The sequence below is a fragment of the Oncorhynchus mykiss genome, chromosome 15, assembly GCF_013265735.2.
Source record: "Oncorhynchus mykiss isolate Arlee chromosome 15, USDA_OmykA_1.1, whole genome shotgun sequence".
Classification (NCBI taxonomy): domain Eukaryota; kingdom Metazoa; phylum Chordata; class Actinopteri; order Salmoniformes; family Salmonidae; genus Oncorhynchus; species Oncorhynchus mykiss.
In genome coordinates this window covers 42,646,764-42,670,158 of record NC_048579.1, presented here as the reverse complement: position 1 = coordinate 42,670,158, position 23,395 = coordinate 42,646,764, and the positions used below count along the sequence as shown (strand labels likewise).

Here is a 23,395-nt window from a genome sequence, read left to right as displayed (position 1 = left end):
ATGCAGAGCCTCTGTCTGATGCCATTAAAAGGTCATTTACCACCTTCACAAGTGCAGTCTCAGTGCTATGATGGCGTCTAAAACCAGACTGAAGCATTTCGCATACATTGTTTGTTTTCAGGAAGGCAGTGAGTTGCTGCGCTACAGCCTTTTCTAAAATTCTTGAGAGGAATGGAAGATTTGATATAGCCCGATAGTTTTTTATATTTTCTGGGTCAAGGTTTGGCTTTTTCAAGAGAGGCTTTATTACTGCCACTTTTAGTGAGTTTGGTACACATCCGGTGGATAGAGAGCCATTTATTATGTTCAACAGAAAGCAGCTCTTTCAGTAGTTTAGTTGGAAAGGGGTCCAGTATGTAGCTTGAAGGTTTAGAGGCCGTGATTCTTTTTCATCATTGGTTCAAGAGATATAGTACTAAAACACTTGAGTGTCTCCCTTGATCCTGGGTCCTGGCAGAGTTGTGCAGACTCAGGACAACTGAGCTTTGGAGGAATACACAGATTTAAAGAGGAGTCCGTAATTTGCTTTCTAATAATCATGATCTTTTCCTCAAAGTTCATGAATTTATCACTGCTGAAGTGAAAGCCATCCTCTCTTGGGGAATGCTGCTTTTTAGTTAGCTTTGCGAATTGTTCTTATTTTCCTCAATTAAGTTGGAAAAATAGGATGATCGAGCAGCAGTAAGGGCTCTTCTGTACTGCACGGTACTGTCTTTCCAAGCTATTCGGAAGACGTCCAGTTTGGTGTGGCGCCATTTCCGTTCCAATTTTCTGGAAGCTTGCTTCAGAGCTTGGGTATTTTCTCTGTACCAGGGAGCTAGTTTCTTATGAGAAATGTTTTTAGTTTTTAGGGGTGCAACTGCATCTAGGGTATAGCGCAAGGTTAAATTGAGTTCCTCAGTTAGGTGGTTAACTGATTTTTGTCCTCTGGCGTCCTTGGGTAGACAGAGGGAATCTGGAAGGACATCGAGGAATCTTTGTGTTGTCTGTGAATTTATAGCACGACTTTTGATGTTCCTTGGTTGGGGTCTGAGCAGATTATTTGTTGCAATTGCAAACGTAATAAAATGGTGGTCCGATAGTCCAGGATAATGAGGAAGAACATTAAGATCCACAACATTTATTCCATGGGACAAAACTAGGTCCAGAGTATGACTGTGACAGTGAGTGGGTCCAGAGACATGTTGGACAAAACCCACTAAGTCGATGATGGCTCCGAAAGCCTTTTGGAGTGGGTCTGTGGACTTTTCCATGTGAATATTAAAGTCACCAAAGATTAGAATATTATCTGCTATGACTACAAGGTCCGATAGGAATTCAGGGAACTCAATGAGGAACGCTGTATATGGCCCAGGAGGCCTGTAAACAGTAGCTATAAAAAGTGATTGAGTAGGCTGCATAGATTTCATGACTAGAAGCTCAAAAGATGAAAATTTGCTATCGTAAATGTTAGCAACACCTCCGCCTTTGCGGGATGCACGGGGGATATGGTCACTAGTGTAGCCAGGAGGTGAGGCCTCATTTAACACAGTAAATTCATCAGGCTTAAGCCATGTTTCAGTCAGGCCAATCACATCAAGATTATGATCAGTGATTAGTTCATTGACTATAACGGCCTTGGAAGTGAGGGATCTAACATTAAGTAGCCCTATTTTGAGATGTGCGGTATCATGATCTCTTTCAATAATGACAGGAATGGAGGAGGTCTTTATCCTAGTGAGATTGCTAAGGCGAACACCGCCATGTTTAGTTTTGCCCAACCTAGGTCGAGGCACAGACACGGACGGTCTCAATGGCAGACTCCACTATGCTGGCAGGCTGGCTAACAGCCTGCTGCCTGGCCTGCACCCTATTTCATTGTGGAGTTAGAGCCCTGTCTATGTTGGTAGATAAGATGAGGGCACCCCTCCAGCTAGGATGGAGTCCGTCACTCCTCAGCAGGTCAGGTTTGGTCCTGTTTGTGGGTGAGTCCCAGAAAGAGGGCCAATTATCTGCAAATTCTATCTTTTGGGAGGGGCAGAAAACAGTTTTCAACCAGCGATTGAGTTGTGAGACTGCTGTAGAGCTCATCACTCCCCCTAACTGGGAGGGGGCCAGAGACAATTACTCGATGCCGACACATCTTTCTAGCTGATTTACACGCTGAAGCTATGTCATATCAGATCTTCAACCAAAATGTCATTTTAGCTAAAGGGGACCCAGGTGAACAAATAACACAACAATTGCGTATTTATTTAATCAATAAAGTTATGCAACATCCAATTCCCCAGTGTGAAAAAGTAATTGCCCCCTTGCACTCAATAACTGGTTGTGCCACCTTTAGCTGCAATGACTGCAACCAAATGCTTCTTGTAGTTGTTGATCAGTCTCTCACATCGCTGTGGAGGAATTTTGGCCCACTCTTGCATGCAGAACTGCTTTAACTCAGCGACATTTGTGAGTTTAAGTATGAACTGCTCGTTTCAAGTCCTGCCACGTCTCAATTGGGAATAGATCTGGACTTTGACTAGGCTATTCCAAAACATGTAATTTGTTGCTTATTAACCATTTTCATGTAGACCTAACCTAATTAGGTTTTGGTTAAAGGTCTAACATTCGGTATCAAAAATATGCAAAAATAGAGAATTATAAAGGGGGCGAATACTTTTTCATGGCACTGTATCTGCCTCTGAACCTCACACATATAGTCAGCTTGTTATCTGGTGGTGTTAGTTAGGGTGTGTACCTGTATAATCTGGGACATGGTGTGTTCTCACTCCTAACCACTGCATGTCTGCATATCTGTGTATTTTTGTACTCACAAGACTGAGGCAACTGAGGGGTGGTTCCTCAGACAGATTGGGCCTAGTCCTGGACTAAAGAGAATCTCTGTGGTCAGGAAACTGCCCACATGTTTTTGAAAGTTGTCAAATAAATTAACTTATTCCTTCATCAGTCTGAAGTTGTCGTCAGAGGAGGCTCATGGGAAGGGGGCAGGTCCTCCACAGAGACGGCCGTCATACTCCAGCAGCAAGAGACCTACCACCCCCAAACAGCATCGCCTTAGTGTCGATGCAAACCTGCAAATCCCAGAGGTGCTTCACTCTGCCAGCAAGAGAGACCTGCTCAAAAAGGTACGTCCACAAAAAAACATCTCCTCAGCTTTTCCTCCCCACAATTTGAGTAGGTAGTAGATGCCGCATTTAATTGTAAAGTATACAAAGGAGAATTGCTCAAAAGGTATGCCTCAACACAGGTGCTTCTTAAATAGCACCCTATTACCTTAACGGGATTGATATGACAACAGCCAGTGAAAGTGCAGAGCGCCAAATTCAAACAACAGAAATCTCGTAATTAAAATTCCTCAAACATAGATGTATTTTACACCATTTTAAAGGTAATCTTGTTGTTAATCCCACCAACGTGTCAGATTTCAAATGGACTTTACAGCGAAAGCACCACAAACGATTGATTATGTTAGGTCACAGCCAAGCCACAGAAAAAACTAAAAGCACAAATAGATATAAAATTAATCACTAACCTTTGATCTTCATCAGATGACATTCATAGGACATCATGTTACACAATACATGTATGTTTTGTTCGATAAAGTGCATATTTATATAAAAAAATCTCAGTATACATTGGCGCGTTATGTTCACTAGTTCCAAAAACATCCGGTGATATTGCAGAGAGCCACATCATTAAATGTCAATGAAAATAAAATTGTTAGACATGGAAATATAGATACACTTCTCCTTAAGATTTACCCTGAATGTATACAATTTATACACTCCCTATTATGTGCGACTGTGATTAATACATAGTTGATAGAATTTCTTATATTAAGGATCTGCTTTCCATTTAGTAAAAAGTACTATAGCTGAGGAATTTTTAATTAAAGAGTAACAGTGTGAATGTATATCCCTATGTAAATGCATATCCTGATTTGAACTGTACTAATCTGTTAGAACATTTGATAAAATTACTAAATCTGTATATTTAACCACAACGTTGAATTTAACATGGGGTATTGTGGGAAATGGACTTTCTAACTTCATTGATTATTGAGTAAGGTCCATAATAAAAACGGGGAACGCGATACAATTTGAACATTTCCCACCGGATGAGGCCGTTATTACCTTATTCTCCCGTGTCCAATTGAATAATTACTGTTTCAGAGTGACCAGTATATTAATAAGGATAATAGAAAAATGAAACCTCAAAATATAAAGTATATTCCTATTTAAACTTACCCCAGAAGACAGATAACTGCTCATTTTTATAATTTAAATTGAGGATTCCAAATTTTGTTGATACATAGCTAAGGTTTTTGGTAAATAAATACTTTATAGGATTTAATACGATACGATAGAGGTAGGTAGGAGGTAGAGAAGGTATTAAAAACACTTAATGCAACCGCTGTGTCAGATTTCAAAAAAGCTTTACGGAAAAAGCAAACCATGCAATAATGTGAGTACAGCTTTCAGACAACAAAGCAGCCAAAAAGTTATCTGCCATATTGGGTAGTCATAAATAGCATTATAAATATTCACTTACCTTTGATCTTCATCAGAATGCACTCCCAGGAATCCCAGTTCCACAATAAAGGTTTGAACATAAATGGACATTATAAAACAAATCAAAGAGCTACTTTTGTTAGCATGTTTGTTAAACAAATCCAAAGTCATGAAGCGCGTTCCCTATTTGCAGACTAAATGCCAAAAAGTTCCGTTACTGTCTGTAGAAACATGTCAAACGATGTATATAATCAATCTTTAGGATGTTTTTAACATAAAACTTCAATAATATTCCAACCAGAGAATTCCTTTTGTCTTCAGAAAAGCAAAGGAACGCAGCTACCTCATGTGAAATGCGAGTGACTGCTGGCAGACCTCTGACTCATTCCTCTCTCATTCGGTCCCACTTCACAGTAGAATCCTCAAACAAGTTTCTAAAGACAGTTGATATCTAGTGGAAGCCTTAGGAAGTGCAACAACCAATACCCCACTGTGTATTCAATAAGGGCTGGGTTGAAAATCGACCAACCTCAGATTTCCCACTTCCTGTTTGGATTTCTTCTCAGGTTTTTGCCTGCCATTTGAGTTCTGTTATACTCACAGACATCATTCAAACAGTTTTAGAAACTTCAGTGTTTTCTATCCTACACTAATAATAACATGCATATATTAGCAACTGGGACTGAGGAGCAGGCAGTTTACTCTGGGCACCTTTCATCCAAGCTACTCAATACTTCCCCTGCAGCCATAAGAAGTTAAGTCTTAAATCTCCATCACATTTTTTGTGTTTCCATATTGTGCCGCTGCTTAATTGTTCCCACCATGGCACATTTTGTAATTTCAAAAAAATAATACTTGAGGTGCACTTTCAAGATGTTTGTTTTTTTGGTTCGAATGCCATTATTTGGTTGACAGCAATGTTCATTAACCTGCTTCCTGCAATGAAAGTATCTGCCCTGTCCCTGTTTCGCTGCTGGCTCTCACTCCCACCCCCCTTTGCACATGGCGTGAAGGGAGAGATGCAATTCTGATAAGCGACAGCATACTGACATGACAGTTGAGCTACATTTTGAAATGTAATTGCGAGCAAGAACGTTTCTAAAACAAACTGTACTGTTGCTGTTTTCAAAAGGAGGAGTCTCTGCTTAATGTGAGTAGCAATTATTTCTTAACTGTCAACAAAGGAAATAACACCACTTTGCAAACCGTGTAGTTGATGATACGGAGCAATCCATTTGTGTTGAATTGGCCTACATCGAGTAGCCTATATAGGCCTACCTATGGAACGTTTTTATAGGATTACATTTACTGTTAGATCAATTTCATTGCCATCAAGCAATAGAGTTAGCAATTTAGATCATGTGTTTTGAGTTTCCACTTCCTCAGTTGGTAAATCATGTAGCATAGGCCCTACAGGCAGCCTTCGGCCAGGGAACTAGATTCAGCCGCTGGACAATTTGTCGAAGCTAACTGAAAATAATTTGTACACTGCCAATTGACAACAACTAAGCCCCAAAATAGATTGTACTGTAAAATAACGATTTCATACCTTGATCACATTTGTTTTGTGGGAATACATATTTCCTAAATAAAATGTGTTTTTAGCTGAATCCCTGATGATTTTAGTATTTTTGTCCAAAACACATGCAAGCAAAAGCATTTCTAAAGAGCCCAAAATATCTGATTGTTCTGGATCCCATTTAGACATGTTGCACATCAAAATATCCAGCATTCCCTGAACCTGTTCCACTAATGCGAGAGCACCTTTCTTTGCCATATGGACACACTGATATACCATGATTATTGGCATCTGAATGGCCTAAATGAGCGCATGGAACTCAGATGGCTAATGCAGCCGTTGGCCTATAACTTCCATTATCAACTAAGTAAAAGTAGCCTACATAAAGCCGTCAAATAAATAATACAAAATATACTGAGGAAAATTTCACTTTCAATCACATTTATCTCTACTCAGCCTGTTTGAATCCCTTTCTATCTGTCTTGACTTGAGTTATTGCTAGTGAAGTGCAACATTGTGTCAACTGGATCTGTCCTGTAGCTATCTCTTGCGAGCTTGCAACATTTTATTAACTAGCCTTATTCTGGTCCCAGAGTTTCCCATGCCATTGAGCACTGGACAAACATCTGTTTTTGCGCAAGGGAAAGTTGTATTTTATGACAGTTCCATTGGATATATGTGATCATTAGATTATATTTTACTTTTTCACACAGGGATTTGGTGGTTATCGGGGAGATTTTTGGGAAGATTTTTCAAATAGACCTACTGTGAGAAACTATTAGGCCATTCGCAATGGCTGTAAAAAATAAAATAATACGATTTTGTTGACTTACTGTGTGAGGTGAAGAAAATATTACTGAAAAGTTTATTAGTGGTGAACATGATGATCAGAAATCAAACATCCCAAATGGGCACAAACCTAGAATTGCGCGCAGCAGGCCAGCTAGGCTACTTCTATGCTTGCTCAGGCGTGTGTGTGCTCCCTCAACATTAACATGACAGAGAAACCTAACCCATGCTCATTGCTCACATGGAGCACTCCAAACAAGACAATTAAAACATTTACAACTCATAAATTATTATGAAATAAATCAAAACTTGTTTCTCAAGTGTAGAAGGTTGTGAACTCGGCAAACAACGTTTCCACTCTGAGAATGGTAAATGACTGTAGGCCTAATTTATTAAGTGAAAAAATGTATGTAGCCAAATGACCGGGATTAACAGTTCCGGTACATTTACTACTAGTGACAAATGTAATAGGGATTTAAAAATGTAAAAAAAATTATGAAAATAAAAACGATCAAAGAGCAAACGATTCACATGAAACAATGAACCCACAAGAATTGTCGGGAGACAGCTGAGTGGATGCATTCTGAAGAGACGCCGATAGGCTATCTTTGCCACAAACCCCTTCCCTTTTCAACATTTAAAATTATTTTTAAGACACATTATCTTCCCACATTTTAATGCTTTTCACTGACAGCCGCAACTCAAATCAGCTAGGCATTTTGCCATGCGTGCTGTCTAATGACACTTCCTCATGATGTTTCTTTCGTGTTTAATTGGTTGTCCAGAAGCCAAATGCATAATCCTAGTCATATTAGCAACCCTTCATCCTAGTTGTTGCATCTTTAGAGTAACCTCAAATTTAGAAATAGGGTGTTTACCGCTGTCATACTGCTTGCTTCATGTGCGCTGTTAATGTTTTCCCTTTTTCCTGCGAATTGCAGTTTGCCATTTTTATTTTTTTTGTTAAAATGAATTACCAGAAGTGTGATTTGTGTCATTCTGAGCAGCGTGGGTGGATGCTCTAATGAGTAACACACCCAATGCAGATGTGTCTGGTACATTTCTCTCATGGCCGCTATATTGAAATCTTTCCGGTCACGTTGTCCAGGGCAACATTTCCTAAAGGAAACACTGGTGTAGACTTTTGTTCCAGCTCTACTCTCACGTCAGATTCTACAAATCAACTGCTCAACAGGACCTTGTTATGCTGACTCGGGTGTGTTTTAAGCAGTGCTGATCAAAAGCCTGCACACCCAGTGACCTAGCTCTCCAGATGGAGAGTTGATCACGTGTTTTATACAGTAACCGTGCTGTATATTTGACTAACTTCTGATGGGCAGATGGGACGGAAGCGTCCGAACATCCGGTGAAATTGCAGAGCGCCAAATTTAAAAATACAGAAATGGTCAAATTGAACATTCATAAAAATACAAGTGTTATACATCGGCTTAAAGATTAACTTCTTGTTAATCCAGCCGCTGTGTCAGATTTCAAAAAGGCTTTATGGCAAAAACGTATCATGCGATTTATCTGAGGACAGCGCCCAGTTTACAAAAGCATACAAACATTTTACAACCAAGTTTAGGAATTACAAAACTCAGAAATAGCGATAAAATTAATCACTTACCTTTGATCTTCATATGGTTGCAGTCACGAGTCCCTGTTACACAAATGTTTGTTTTGTTCGATAAAGTCCCTCTATGTCCCAAAAACACTTTTTTGGGGGCTCGTTTTGTTCAGTAATCCACTGGCCTAAAGGCGGTCAATACATGCAGACGAATACATCCTGATAGTACCGGTGAAGTTTGTAGAAACATGTCAAACAATGTTTATAATTAATCCTCAGGTTGTCTATTGCCTAAATATTTGATAATATTTCAACCAGACAATAGCGTCTTCAATAGAAAGGAAAAACAACGAATGGCGCGCAATCGGTCATGCGCGCAAACTAGCTCTGGTTCATTCTAGAGTCCACTGAAAGAATGGTCTCATTCTTCCTCATTTTTCAGAATACAAGCCTGAAACAATGTCTAAAGACTGTTGACATCTAGTGAAAGCTATAGGAACTGCAATCTGGGTCATAACCATTTAGAAATAGAAAAAACCCACATCAAAAATATCCCAGTTCCTAGATGGATTTTCCTCAGGTTTTTCCCTGCCATATCAGTTCTGTTATACTCGCAGACATTATTTTTAACAGTTTTGGAAACTTTAGTGTTTTCTATCCAATACTACCATGCATATGCATATCCTATCTTCTGGGCCTGAGTAACAGGGAGTTTACATTGGGCACCTCATTCATCCAAAATACTGCCCCTACCCAAGAGGTTAAGGCATTTTTTCACTGTAGTATTGTTATGATATTGAGTATTATTATACTAAGCTGGCATTGGTATGAAGCCACAATTCTGATACTTCATTTGTGGTCTAGTTATTGATTAGCTCATCGGGTTAGCCTAAACAAATGCAGATGGGCAACCCGACCCCATGCTTCAGCCATCTATAGCCAAGCCACTATGCTGCTACAGGAGAATGCTCATTGCTAAAATGGTACACCTGCCCAATAATGAGCCATACAGGCCTTTGAAAGAGCTAACATGCGCTCATTTCTGGAGAGGAATCTTAGCAGGGGTGTGGTACGTGCACATTTCAACATTTGTATTAAATTGGGAGAAAGTAAACTTAATCTACTAGATAACTTGATCTTCTTCTTCCCTTTCTCCCTGTAGGCCAGTAAGCATCTGGAGAACGGAGAGATCAGCCATGATGACTTCCTGAATGTGGCTCACCAGATCAAGCAGCTGTTCCAGTACCAGGAAGAGAAGCAGCGAGGAGGAGACTCCTGGGAGGGCTCCAGTGAGGATGGTCACGGACACGCCCACCCACACCACCTCCCACCAACCAGGAAGAAGCCCCTGCTGGCCACACCCACAGGGGGAGTGTCCTCCGGGGCGGACTTGTCCGACGCAGAGCTCACCTACTATGAACACAAGTCCAAGCTGAGGAGGACCCAGGTGATGCTGTGGCAGCAGGAGCAAGGAGGGGAGGGCTGGGACGGAGAGGACAGCCAGGAGGAGGTAGAGGGGGTGCTGGGGAGGCCCGGGGAGGGCCCTGGGGGTGCCAAGACTGAGGTTAACAGGGAGACTAACGCCCTTCCTTCAGGGATGAAGTTCACCAGGCTTCCTAAGGACAGGCTGAAGGAGGTAGAGGAGGAGCAGCCCACCCCAGCAGCCATCATCCAGGAGTACAGCCACGGGAACGAGTTCCCCAGGCTCAAGTCTCTGCCAGGGCTACGCTTCAGGAGGATACAAGACCCCAGGGAGTCCACCGCCACTGACAGACTCAAAGGCAAGTGGAGTTTCATGTCTAATGATGGGACTAATTTATGAATTAATTTTGTTATACGCACACATGGTTGGACACCCAAGCCAAGGGAATATATTATGAATCAGAAGTATGTCTGTAAATGCAGTGCTTTATGACTTAGTTTGATTACTATCCGATGATAAATGGTTCCCGTTTTCATTTAGTAATTGTTTTTATTTCTTAGCTGGTGAAAGAGAGCGAAACTCCCCCCTCAGTGAGCGGCTGCCCAATCACAGACCACCGTACGATGAGAGGGAGGAGCCTAAGAGCGGCTACAATGCCCCTCCCAGGCGGTACGGAGGAGGTCCGCTGTCTGAAGACCATGCTGTCAAACCTCCGTACCCCCGTTACGATGACCCTCGCAAACACGACCGCGTCCCCCCCAAACCCCCCAGCGGCCCGGTGCTCCAGAACTCAGTCAGCCTGGCACTGGACGGCCCCATTAGGAAGTCCCCGGTTCCTTTACCGGTACCAGCATACGAGCGGGAGCGCCTGTCCCCGTTACAGCAGATGGACGCGGCAGAGATGAGCCCTGTCCCGCGCTTTGAGAGCCCCAACAGCGAGCACTCGTGTGACGAAGGGCCCCTGGACACCCCCCCTCTACCCAGACCCCACCACCCAGGAGGACCCCCCCGTGGGCCCGTGCTCTCCTCAGTACGCAGCAAACACGTTGAGTCTCCAGGACACACCCCTCCTCACGCCGCAGATGGCCCCCAGAGATACGACGGTGGTCCTAAAGGAGGACCACCTTCGCCACGCTATGACGGACCCCACAAGGGCACTCAGTACGACGGGCCTGGTCACATAGGTCAGCCTGGCAGGCCTCACCCTGGGGGCCGTTACGAGGGCGTCCAGGGGCCCGGTAGGTACGATGGACCAGGGTGCTCCTCACACGGCCCATCAAGGTATGATGGGCCCTACCCTCAGGGCCCCGGCAGGTTTGACGGCCCCGCTCTTCATAAAGGACCAGAGAAGTTTGACGGACCAGGAAGATACGACGGCCCCTCCATGCCTCACGTTCCAATGAGAGGGGACCCACAAGGCATTGGGGGAAGGTTTGACGGCGGCCCACCGCCTCCGCAGCAAGGTAGGCTATCGGGGCGATATGACGGTAGATTTGACGGACAGGGGCCTGGGCCAATGCGTTTTGACGGCCCCATGCAGTCCAACCGCTTCGATGGTCCAATGAACTTCAACAGCTCCCACATGCAGCCCGGCCCTGGAAGGTTCGAAGGACTAATGAGGTTCCAGCAAGGCCCCATGAGATTCGACGGCGCTCCCAACCAGCCAGGCCCGATGCGTTTCGATGGCCCAGGGAACCCCTCCACCCCAATGGGCCAGCCCGGCCCCATGCGCTACGACCCCCTGCCCTCTCTGCCCCCCCAGGGCATGCCCCCACGCTTTGACTGCCCCTCCGGCCAGCAGGTGTCTCCCAGGTACCACACCACTCCCAACCTGCAGCCCCCGCTGCGGCCACTAGGGACACCCATGTACGACCCAGTCAACCCCGGAGGCCCCCAGCAGTTCCAGACGTTCTCAGTGCAACAGAACGTGGTGGGCCAACAGGGGGCTAACTTCACGGTGTCTCCCGTCCCTGTGTCCCAGGCTGGGTTCAACAACTCCTACGTCAGACCTCCGTTCTACACCCCTGGTGTGCCTCTGCCACCGGCAGGGAACATGCAGCAGCCGGTGAGAACCTCTTCTTGATTTAGGACATAGGGGATGAGTCCCAAATGTCACTCTATTCCCTATTTATTTCACCACTTTTGACCTGGGTGCTATTTGGGACGTACACCACATAGTGATTATCAGAAAGGTCAAGAAGGTTGAAAAGTACAATAGACTTGAATGATTTCATCAATTGAGAAGATTTCATATTTGTGTTTGTACGTGCACGTATGTATGTATCGTTTGGTGTCTTTGTGTGGTTAGTGTTTTATTAGGCTCACACTTTTATGCACTAATGCTACTCTGTCACCATAGTCAACACATAGCTATCGCAACGCACAGCACTGCTCTAACCTAAACCGCATTCAATCATACATTCACTTTTTACGCCATCACATTCATACACTTTAACTGTTCTGCTTATATTCTATATTTATGTTCTATAAATAATGGGGCCAATGGGTGACATTGGGATACAAATTTCAGTTTGAAACTAAAATAATATTTAAAAAAATCATATGCAAATTAGCCCTTCACTTATACAACAGGATTATGCATCCTTGAATTTGACTTGCCAGTGTGTCTATGCACCCTGCTTGAAGCACAATTGTAATTTTCAAGGACCTCAATGTTATATAATTGTATAATTTATGGAAATGTTCATATCTAGGCCTAATATAGAACCCCCCCCCCCCCGCATGCAAAAAGTGTCAGTAGGCCATTACCATTTTAAGAGTAAATGTTTAGGGCTTGCCAATGCATTGATATTATAATTATTACATTGTAAAATATGTGAGAATGTGCACATTGCCTGGTTAAGTAGATTAATCGCAACATTGAATCTCATCCTCATAATAAGCGCACACGGATTTACTGCAACAGAGTAGCGCAGCACCCTTTAGCGGGAAACAAACTGATGTGGGGACATCTGTCACAAAAACTGATAAATGAAATCACAGATAATTATAAGGGAGTAGAAGTACATAAATTGACTACAATAATTACTATAACTATAGAACTCACTGAACAGACGGAGACCTAAAAAAAAATCTGAATGGTTAGTCCTCTGGGTTTTGCCTGCTACATAAGTTCTGTTATACTCAGACATGATTCAATCCGTTTTAGATACTTCAGTGTTTTCTATCTAAATCTACTAATAATATGCATATCTTATATTCTTGGCATGAGTAGCGGGAAGTTGAAATTGGGCACACTATTTATCCAAAAGTGAAAATGCTGCCCCCAATACCTTAAGAAGTTAACTAGTGATTATGATTGTTTTTTATAAGATACGTTTAATGCTAGCTAGCAACTTACCTTGGCTTACTGCAATCGCGTAACAGTCTCCTTGTGGAGTGCAACGAGAGAGAAGCAGGTCGTTATTGCGTTGGACTAGTTAACTGTAAGGTTGCAAGATTGGATCCCCCGAGTTGACAAGGTGAAAATCTGTCGTTCTGCCCCTGAACAAGGCAGTTAACCCACCATTCCTAGGCCTTCATTGAAAATAAGAATGTGTTCTTAACTGACTTGCCTAGTTAAATAAAGGTATAAAAATAGTCACATCGGTGCCCAAAAATACCGATTTCCGATTGTTATGAAAACTTGAAAATCGGTCATTGCAATTAATCGGTCAACCTCTAGTACGTACAGTCACTGTGGGGACAACGTCATCGATGCATTTATTGATGAAGCCAGTGACTGATGTGGTGTACTCCTCAATGCCATTCGGAAGAATCCCGTAACATATTCCAGTCTGTGCTAGCAAAACAGTCCTGTAGCTTTGCAAGCCCCTTATATTTCTTTAAATTGCAGGTCTAACATGGGAAGCTAAATATATTTGTCATGTTATTTCATTACCTGATCATATTTTGAATAAGCCCACTAGGCTATGTTTTTTTATATCCAGAATAATTTTTTGGGATAGCATTGGGTGTTGTTCAGTGGTCTATTCTACACAATTGAGCACAGTAGACTGTGTCCAATCCGAGGCATGAAAACATGAACTCGTTGCTTTTTCTGTTAAATCTGATGGTCAAGCAGACTATACCAGATGATCAACATCGATTTGCTAGGGATGTTTTATCCAATGTGGATCCAGTCACAATTATCTTCACCGGCGTAACAAATGAGACTGAAATATTCTGGAAATTCCTCACAACATTTTTTCCCCCCAGCACTTCAGCTGTTGCATTGCATGCATTATCATAACAGATGTTTGTCACTTGACTATCATTCGGAACATTTCTTCCTGGATCAGATTATCACGATTTAATTAATCTCCCGAGTGGCGCATCAGTTTAAGGCACTTTATTACTACAGACCCTGGTTCGTTCCCAGGCTGTGTCACAACTGTCCGTGATCGGGAGTCCCATAAGGCGGCGCACAATTGGCACAGCGTCACCCAGGTTCTGGTAGGCCACCATTGTGAATAAGAATTTGTTCTTAACTGACTTGCCTAGTTAAATTAAGGTTAAATAAAAAATCAGCTGGACGCCAAATGCGCATCCAATAATGATCACATCTATTTAGGTAAGGTGACTTTTGGTTAGAAGCCTTCGATTTTGCAATGTGAACATTATTTTCGATTTGTGTGCACATGAAGAAAAACAGTTTTCACCCCGTAACAACATGAGACATGAAATATTACACTGCATTTCTGAGATCTCTATACTAAAAACGGTCTGACAGCTAGATTCAGGATTCTTACAGGGTTCAAGTTCGAGGTCTAATTTAACTTGATGCTTAATATATGGTGTAGCAACTGCCATTAATCCACAGACACAAGTAATGTATTATGTCACGTTTTATGATGGATAAATCCGTCAAGACGCCAACCATGATAAAGGGTTAATTATACATAGCTACGATTCCCCTTGTATCTTAATGTAATGGCATGGGGGGGAAATCCTATGCGTTTTTATCAATGGCTTATCAACAGCTGTAACATGTTGTCCAGTGAAAGAAATCCTCACTGGTGCCCTACTTTATAGAAATAAACAAATAGTTTATAGATATAAACAAAATGGTGAAACTCCATCTGATGCACTAAAGGTAATTCGCTCCCATTCAGTTCATAAATGAGCATAAAAATGTATTGGATGGGGCTTCACCAAAGTCCTCCACTGATATAGAACAAAATATTTTGGCTCATTCTGTATTAGTTACCACCCACAGTGGGTTCTCATTACGGTGAAATGTAGCTTGGTGAAGCACTTCATAACAATTAAAGAGTCACATCATTCATATATTGAACAGAACAATTCATTGGATGGAGAGTGTTCCTCCCAGCTAAAGCTTCAACTATAGTTTTCACCTCTGCAATCTTGAATCTCTTAAACTTCATAATATGGAGCGTGACCGAAGTCCTTACTCTACTGAGGCTTTGCTTACAATTATTTTCTCTAAGCAGGCCCTGATATCCTAATGCCAAATTAACATCTTATATTTAACTCAAACGCCAGATGTGCTCGGGAGGGAGAGGACTGGATACAAGCTATTTAGGTCAGTTGAAGGCTAAATGTCTGTTTTGTCCTTGTTCCAGATGAATATGCTTTCTAACCTTGGCCAGCCCTTCATCCCTCCCAGCACAGTGCCTTTCAACCAGCCTGGTAAGATCATGTTCACTTTTTTATTTCACCGAGATCTACTTTCGGTTCTCAATGTTGTTGTTTGATAAAGGGTTCTTTATTTCATGTTACAGCATTTGGTATCATGATAGTCTTTCATCCTCTGCATTTTGAAGGGATTAATCTTTATAAATCTGTGAGAGATCTGGATGACTTAAAAACAAAAACATGGACATTCTCAATGTAAAAAGCATTTTAGTCCAGGAGTGCTTAATCTGGGTCTGTGAAACTGGCCTTCTGAGATCAGATGAATCGCATGTCCAGTATGAGTACCTATTGCTGTAAATCCGTCACTGGGTAAGGATCAAATCAAGTTTGTCATGTACAGCGTAGTGTACGCAGTACAATTAACTGCTTACTTGAAAACACTCCTCTCAAACAGTGCAACAGATCTAAAATATTCAATGAAAATAAAGTAAAGAGGGGGAAAAAACACACAATACAAGTGTTTGGTAATTGCTTTATGTCAGTTGATTTCTGGTTTGTCATTCTTCACCAGCTCCCCAGTTTCCTCCTCCAGAGAGTCACTTTGGGCAGGTAGATGTAAACGACCTGCTGTCCAAGCTCATTTCCACCGGCATCATCTCTACCGGAGGCATCAAACCAGCTCAGAGTACAGACACTGCTGCAGCACACAGCGGTACAGAGTCAGCCGCCACCCAACCGACCCCTCCCATGGTAGAAGAGGAGGAAGAGGAAGAGCAGGAGGAGGATGAGAATGTCCCAGACCTCACCGGCTTCGTCATCGAAGACATGAAACAGTACGTTTGCTGAAATGCACCATGCTGGTCTGATTATGAAGATGTCAATCTACCATTGACATCAATGAATGCTTCACTCTAGTTATTTATGCATGAGAATTCTCTAGTTATGCTTTGTCCAGTGATCCTCTGAGTTAGATAAATCAAATGTATGGTCCACATCTGTTCATAAAATGGTAATGTATTTGTCTTTATATGTCAAATGTATGACTATTAACCACTGGTTCTGTTTGTCCCTTTCCCCAGGCGCTATGACAGCGTGGTGACTAAGCTGTACACAGGGATCCAGTGTTACTCCTGCGGCATGCGTTTCACCGCCTCTCAGACAGACGTCTACGCTGACCACCTGGACTGGCACTACCGGCTGAACCGTTCCGAGAAAGACATCAGCAAGAAGGTCACCCACCGCCGCTGGTACTACAGCCTCACGGTAAGAGAGATGGACACGCACACACTCTCACCTTGTGTCTGAGCCACCACAGCTAGAACTACCTCATTGTAAAACCATTACCTTCTACCCCAATATGAACAATACCCACTCATACTCACTTTTTTACAATGAAAATGATTAGTTATTGCCTTGTAATAAAAAGCTGATCATGTTTTATCATGATTTATGTTTTATCTTTCTAACCCTTGCCCATCATCTGTCTCTTCCCTGTCCTCAGGACTGGATAGAGTTTGAGGAGATAGCGGACCTGGAGGAGCGGGCCAAGAGCCTGTTCTTTGAGAAGGTTAATGAGGAGGTAGTGCAGAAGACCCAGGAGGCCGCCAAGGAGAAGGAGTTCCAGAGTGTTAAAGCAGCTGCAGATGTGGTGGATGAGGTGGGTAGCAACATACTTCTGGTCATATAGTGTATGTGGACACCTGCTTGTCGAACATCTCATTCCAAAATCACAGGCCGTTTGCTTCCATTCAGTGATGGAAGTGATTTAGGCCTGGCTCGCAGTCAGCGTTCCAATTCATCCCAAAGATGTTCGATGGGGTTGAGGTCAGGGCTCTGTGCAGGCCAGTCAAGTTCTTCCACACCGATCTCGACAAACCATTTCTGTATGGAACTCGCTTTGTGCACGTGGGCATTGTCATGCTAAAACAGGAAAGGGCCTTCCCCAAACTGTTGCCATGAAGTTGGAAGCACAGAATCACCTAGAATGTCATTGTATGCTGTATCGTTAAGATTTCCCTTCACTGGAACTAATGGGCCTAGCCCGAACCATGAAAAACAGCCCCAGACCATTATTCCTCCTCCCTACGTGCTTCAGCACTCGGCGGTCCCATTCTGTGAGCTTGTGTGCCTACCACTTCGCGGCTGAGCCGTTTTTGCTCCTAGACGTTTCCACTTCACAATAACAGCACTTACAGTTGACCGGGGCGGCTCTAGCAGGGCAGAAATTTGATGAACTAACTTGTTGCAAAGGTTGCACCGTCATAGGATCCCATGTTAAGTCACTGAGCTTTTCAGTAAGGCCATTCTACTGCCAATTTTTGTCTATGGAGATTGCATGGCTGTATGGTCGATTTTATACACTTTTCAGCTAGTGTGATGCATTTTTGGCCAATATAATATCCAATACTTTCCTTGACAACAAAAAAAACGATACCGATATTAAAAATATTAGGGACCTTTTAAGCATTCTAGTACAGTAAATAGTTAACACAGACACATGGACGCAGGGGTCTCAGGCACATCTCGGTGCAAGAGGCGCTACTACAGTCCCTGGTTCGAATCCAGGCTGTATCACATCCGGCCGTGATTTGGAGACCCATAGGGCGGCACGCAATTGGCCCAGTGTCGTCTGGGGTAGGCGGTCATTGTAAATAAGAATTTGTTCTTAACTGACTTGCCTAGTTAAATAAAGGTTACATACCACACTGACCAAAAAGTTATTTTGTTGGCATTTATGTATGTTTCCATTACCAGTAAAACATAATCAAAACCTATTTCTTTCACTTACTTGCTGTGCTGTTTCAGTTGTTTCATTCTCAACCAGGAATTCTATGGAACGCCGTTTGGGTCTTTGGTGTCAAGAAAGATACAAATAACACTATTTGACCAGTCAGGACCCGAATATGACTGCACGTCACATAATAATTTAACACGTTCGTGAATTTTTTACGTAGTTATTACACATTGATTACATTATCACTCGTATTTCATATGTCACAACGATTAATCGATACACATGCTATGATGTTGGTAAAGTTGTCTCAGCACCTACAGTGCTGGTCATAAAAGAAAGCTAGCTAGCTCATTGATGCAAACAATGTTCTTCCCCAAAAACATAGCAAAAAAACTATCTGTTTCAGTAGTTATAGTTACCTAGCTAACTATATAGCTAGGTGTCATCTAAAATAACCCTACTTTATAGTATTTGATTAATGGTGGTCGGACCCATCTATGTGAACCTAGCCACAATAAGAATTAGCCACTATAGTGGACTTTGCGGTTAGCCTTCAAAATAAAAGTATGTAATTGAGAGTGATGCAAATGAATACAAATAGAATTATGCATTAATTGAATAGATCATGCTAATCTAGTTTGGATTCTTATATAAAATCAACTAAAGATAATTTGTTAACCTCTAACTCACCCTCCCGGGTCCGGGAGCGTAATCATCGACTGACACTAATTAGCATAATGCAACGGACATAAATATTCCTATTCATGAAAATCACAAGTGAAATATTTTGAGACACAGCTTAGCCTTTTGTTAATCACCCTGTCATCTTAGATTTTCAAAATATGCTTTACAGCCAAAGCTAGACAAGCATTTGTGTAAGTTTATCGATAGCCTAGCATAGCATTTTGTCCAGCTAGCAGCAGGTAACTTGGTCACGGAAATCAGAAAAGCAATCAAATTAAATTGTTTACCTTTGATGAGCTTCGGATGTTTTCACTCACGAGACTCCCAGTTGGATAGCAAATGTTCCTTTTTTCCTGAAAGATTATTTTTGTAGGCGAAATAGCTCCGTTTGTTCTTCACGTTTGGCTGAGAAATCACCCGGAAATTGCCGCCACGAAAACTCAAAATTAGCTCCATAATATCGACAGAAACATGGCAAACTTTGTTTATAATCAATCCTCGAGGTGTTTTTCAAATATCTATTCGATAATATATCCACCGGGACAATTCGTTTTTCAGTAGGACCGATTGGAATAATGGCTACCTCTGTATTTTACGTGAGAATCACTCCGGGAGCATCAGGTGACAACTTGCGCAATGTAGCCGCTTACGGGTATTCTTCAACATAAATGCGTAAAACTATGTCAATGTTGTAGACACCTTGGGGAATACGGAGAAAAAGTAATCTGGTTGATAGCCCATTCACTGCTCAATAGGGACGCATTGGAACGCAGCGCTTTCAAAACATGAGGCACTTCCGGATTGGATTTCTCGGGCTTTCGCCTGTAACATCAGTTCTGTTATACTCACACACAATATTTGTACAGTTTTGGAAACTTTAGTGTTTTCTATCCTAAGCTGTCGATTACATGCATATTCAAACATCTTGTCCTGACAAAATATCCCATTTACTACGGGAACGTTATTTTTCCAAAAATGAAAATACTGCCCCCTAGTCACAAGGTTAATTTGACAAAAAGCTGTTGAAAACACACTGGATGTATGAGACTTTAGAATTGCATTGGGGCATACTTACTTCACTGCACAGCCTTATCTATGGATTGTGTATCACTGACATGGGGTATCAGTCTATTCCGTGACACCCAGAGAAACATTAGTGTCATAGCTCTTATTGCGGGACTCTGAAACAACTGTGAATTGAGCCACATTTATTGTTAACTCCTGTGTATTGAACACGATTCCAGAGGAAAACCAATACTGCGTGGATGTTTTGGAGTCTGATAACTCTGAGGAGGATGTTGGGGAAAAAATATATTGGGTATTGAGTAGACTGATACCCTCTTTCATTGATCCCCAATCCTTGGGTAAAGCTGTACAGTGCAATATGAATGTCAATACATACAATAGGCTGACTGGGGAGGTGATTTCACACAGTCACAGTCCCGCGATAAGAGCTACAACACTAATATTTGGGTAAATTCTCAGTTGTGTTCCGTGGCTGTCACCGAGTAGACTGATACCCCATTTCATTGCTTCACATTCCAACCATGTTTCACATTATCTAGTCTAAACATGGCATAATTCCACCAATTGTAACCTGTGTCACTTTCCGAGGTACTTTTATTTTGAAGGCAAACCGCAAATTCCACTTGTGCCTAATCCTTCTTGTGGCTAGCTTCACAACACGTAACCCAGTTCAATCGAGCCTCACTAGCCAGATGAAGCTAGCTGGCTGCTTATAATGTTATCTTTGGGCAACAGGGTTAAGTGGCTGGATGGCTATTTATTTTCATGAACTGAAGTTCAATTTCAATAGGCGAACAACAAGTAGCTACCTAGCTAATACTTACAACGATTGAAAATGACTCCGGTAGGTTTAACTCCGGTAGGGCAACATCTGAAAAATGGCTCACTTGGTAGTGTGTACCGGTGCTCGACCAGTCGCGAAAGCGAACATCACCCGCGACAGAACGGTTGATTTGTCAAGGGCAATGAATTCCATTATCTTGGCGTTAATGGATTGTCTCGCTAGAATTTTCTTACTCTTTCAGATGACTGCTCGATTTGTTCACAGCTCGATCCACACAGCGGACATTGTGGGCTAGGTCAGGAATGCTGTGTTGGACGTGTAGCGCAAAATTTTATGTACCTATGTTATATAGGTATGCACGTCCGCTTTGACATTGGTTTTGCGCATCGCCGTTAAACTAGACATCGGGCTGATACCGATGTTGGTGTTTTTAGCAAATATCGGCCGATTTCCAATTTGCGTCGGTATATTGTGCATACTTTCAGCAACAGGTGTGGCTGAAATAGCCAAATCCACTAATTTGAAGGCATGTCCACATACTTTTGTGTATGTATAGTTCATGTAAATATGGCTCACTCTCAGGGCTACAACCAGGGGTATAGTCTTTACAACTGATTTTGTTGCACAACATTTATTAAATGGTAGCAAACGAAACCAGGAGGGACACACCTGAATTTGTCCAATATAAACTCTTGTTTTCTTCGCATAACGCAACTGACTGTGTTTTCATTGACTTGTACTAGTCTTGACCCATACTCCGCTCAAATTTCATTGGATCTTTGTTTTGTTGCTGTTTTTGCCATTCTAGAAGTTAAAACAACTAAAGCTTTAACCGTGAAGATGAACTTATAGTTAAAGTTGATTGATCCTCCATTCTTGGCATGCATGCTGTTCCTTTGTACTCGTGTGTATGTGTTATGGAGGTAGAACAAGTCCAGTGCCATGGCTTCGGTGGCAGTGTTCCCTGTCTTCTGGTTCTATCCTCAGGCGCTGGGGCGTTCTCGTATCATGCTGCTGTAGCCTGTATATTGCCATATTATTTTAATGGTAGACACTGCATGTTGTCAGAATGTTGTAAGATTCCATTCTTTCCCCCACTGTCTGTGTGTAGACGTGTGAGATCTGCCAGGAGCAGTTTGAGATGTACTGGGAGGAGGAGGAAGAGGAGTGGCACCTGAGAGATGCCATCAGAGTTGACGAGAAGGTGGGTGTTCACTAAAAAGATCACTCGTAGCATGATCTCCGACTCCTCTCTTAATGTACCAACACAACCTGTGGATACATACATTGTACATACATTTGAAGAAAGACTGCAACTTAAGTACTGTGGTTAGCTTGTATTACCTTAGAGGAATCACTCGTAGCAAAATTGTCCTCTTTGTGAAGGAAATACTAATCAAATAAGTTTTTGTCTTTTTCCACAGACATATCATCCTTCATGTTTTGAAGATTACAACAATGTAAGTAACCACTTGGTCACTTGATCTGTTTGTTTAGTTTGGTCTGTGAAATGTTCCAAATCTTTCTATGCTGCTTTAACTGGTCATTTCTCTTCCTCCTTGTCCCGCCAGACATCTTCGTTCCTGGACGTCACCCCGTCCCCCATTAAGCTGATGGAGAACCCGCTGGGTGCGTTCATTAAACGTGAGAGCGATGAGGTCACTTCCTGCTGTGCTGCGGTGAAACAGGAAGTGGAGTCTTCGTTGTCTGAGACGGGCGGTGAGGCTCAAAATGTGAAGGATGAAGTTCAGGTGAAAATGGAGGGAGAAACGAGTGCAATTTCCTAAAAAAAAAACAAAGAAAAACCATGCTGCTTTTTCTTTTCCTCTTTTACGGGCTGCTCTCCCTCCATTCCTCCCTTTGTTTTGTAAGGAAGAGGTATTTTTTATATTTGACCACCTCTGAGGCAGGGCCCTCAGCCATAACTTTGAATACATTTTTGTATTTGGAATCTGCCTGTGAATGTCAGGTGTTTTTTTGCTGTGTAAATGAATGAATGATGAATGCCTGAACTTAAACATTTTACCTTTGCAAAAATATGTACTTTTGGGGAAAAGATGTATGTAAAAGATTTAATTTATAAATAAAGCTATTTTTGGTATTCTTTTGTTGTAATATTGATAAAAAGGGGGTGTGACTTAAGAATCCCAGAAGATTGCTTTAATGAGTTTGTTCTTTCCTCCCAAGTAAAAATAATTTGTGTATATATAAATAGAATTTGGTTGCCATTGAGGCAAGGAATTGATGGAGAGAATTAATGAATTACTAATTTGGCTTCTGAATTAGCCTTAATAGTAAATTAATTTCAAAAGTAGCAGTTAGTTTACAAAAGGTAAGGAGGAATAATTTTCCGACCATCTCTCTACACTGCTGTGTACATACGGCACGACATGGCTAGCAACTAACATTTCTACACTTCTGTGATCCTGCTTTCTAATTGCTTTCAGTTGGATATCTTTTTTTTACTTTTTTTTTGCAGGGTTTCTTTTTTTGCAGAGGTTTGAAGGGGGGAAATGCAATTTTGCTTGGTAATGCGGAATATCCAATAAAAACAAATCTGAACATGTGTTTGTGTGAACAGTGATTGGTGTGGCTTTTCTGTATTGCTTCTCCCTGGTTTCCCCTACCCCTTATAGAAAGTTAGCTTTTTAATTTGTCACTTTGGCTTGAATTCTAAATAAAGTTCTCTAGAATTAAAGTAGTTTGTCTTTTCTCTTATTTCATGTGATTATAGATCATTGTATTTCAAATCTAGTTTTATTGGTCGCTTAC

The 23,395-nt window shown here is 42.0% G+C and overlaps 1 protein-coding gene and 1 non-coding gene across 3 annotated transcripts in view; both read left to right on the top strand.

Moving 5' to 3' along the window:
- The window catches only part of pcf11 (PCF11 cleavage and polyadenylation factor subunit), a 30,728-nt gene extending 7,538 nt beyond the window's left edge, over positions 1–23,190 (top strand). For both annotated transcript variants that reach the window (XM_021563253.2, XM_021563252.2), the window contains exons 6-15: positions 2,936–3,113; positions 9,537–10,155; positions 10,358–11,862; positions 15,383–15,449; positions 15,967–16,228; positions 16,475–16,658; positions 16,897–17,052; positions 21,735–21,827; positions 22,048–22,083; positions 22,195–23,190. In XM_021563253.2, coding sequence (XP_021418928.2) covers positions 2,936–3,113; positions 9,537–10,155; positions 10,358–11,862; positions 15,383–15,449; positions 15,967–16,228; positions 16,475–16,658; positions 16,897–17,052; positions 21,735–21,827; positions 22,048–22,083; positions 22,195–22,410 — 3,316 coding nt within the window. In that variant the 3' untranslated portion in view covers positions 22,411–23,190. The remainder of the gene's footprint in view (positions 1–2,935; positions 3,114–9,536; positions 10,156–10,357; positions 11,863–15,382; positions 15,450–15,966; positions 16,229–16,474; positions 16,659–16,896; positions 17,053–21,734; positions 21,828–22,047; positions 22,084–22,194) is intronic.
- On the top strand, positions 21,491–21,624 carry LOC118938964. The gene has a single exon (XR_005036358.1). It is a non-coding gene; the product is annotated as a small nucleolar RNA SNORA57 (small nucleolar RNA).
- Positions 23,191–23,395: the final 205 nt, after the last annotated feature.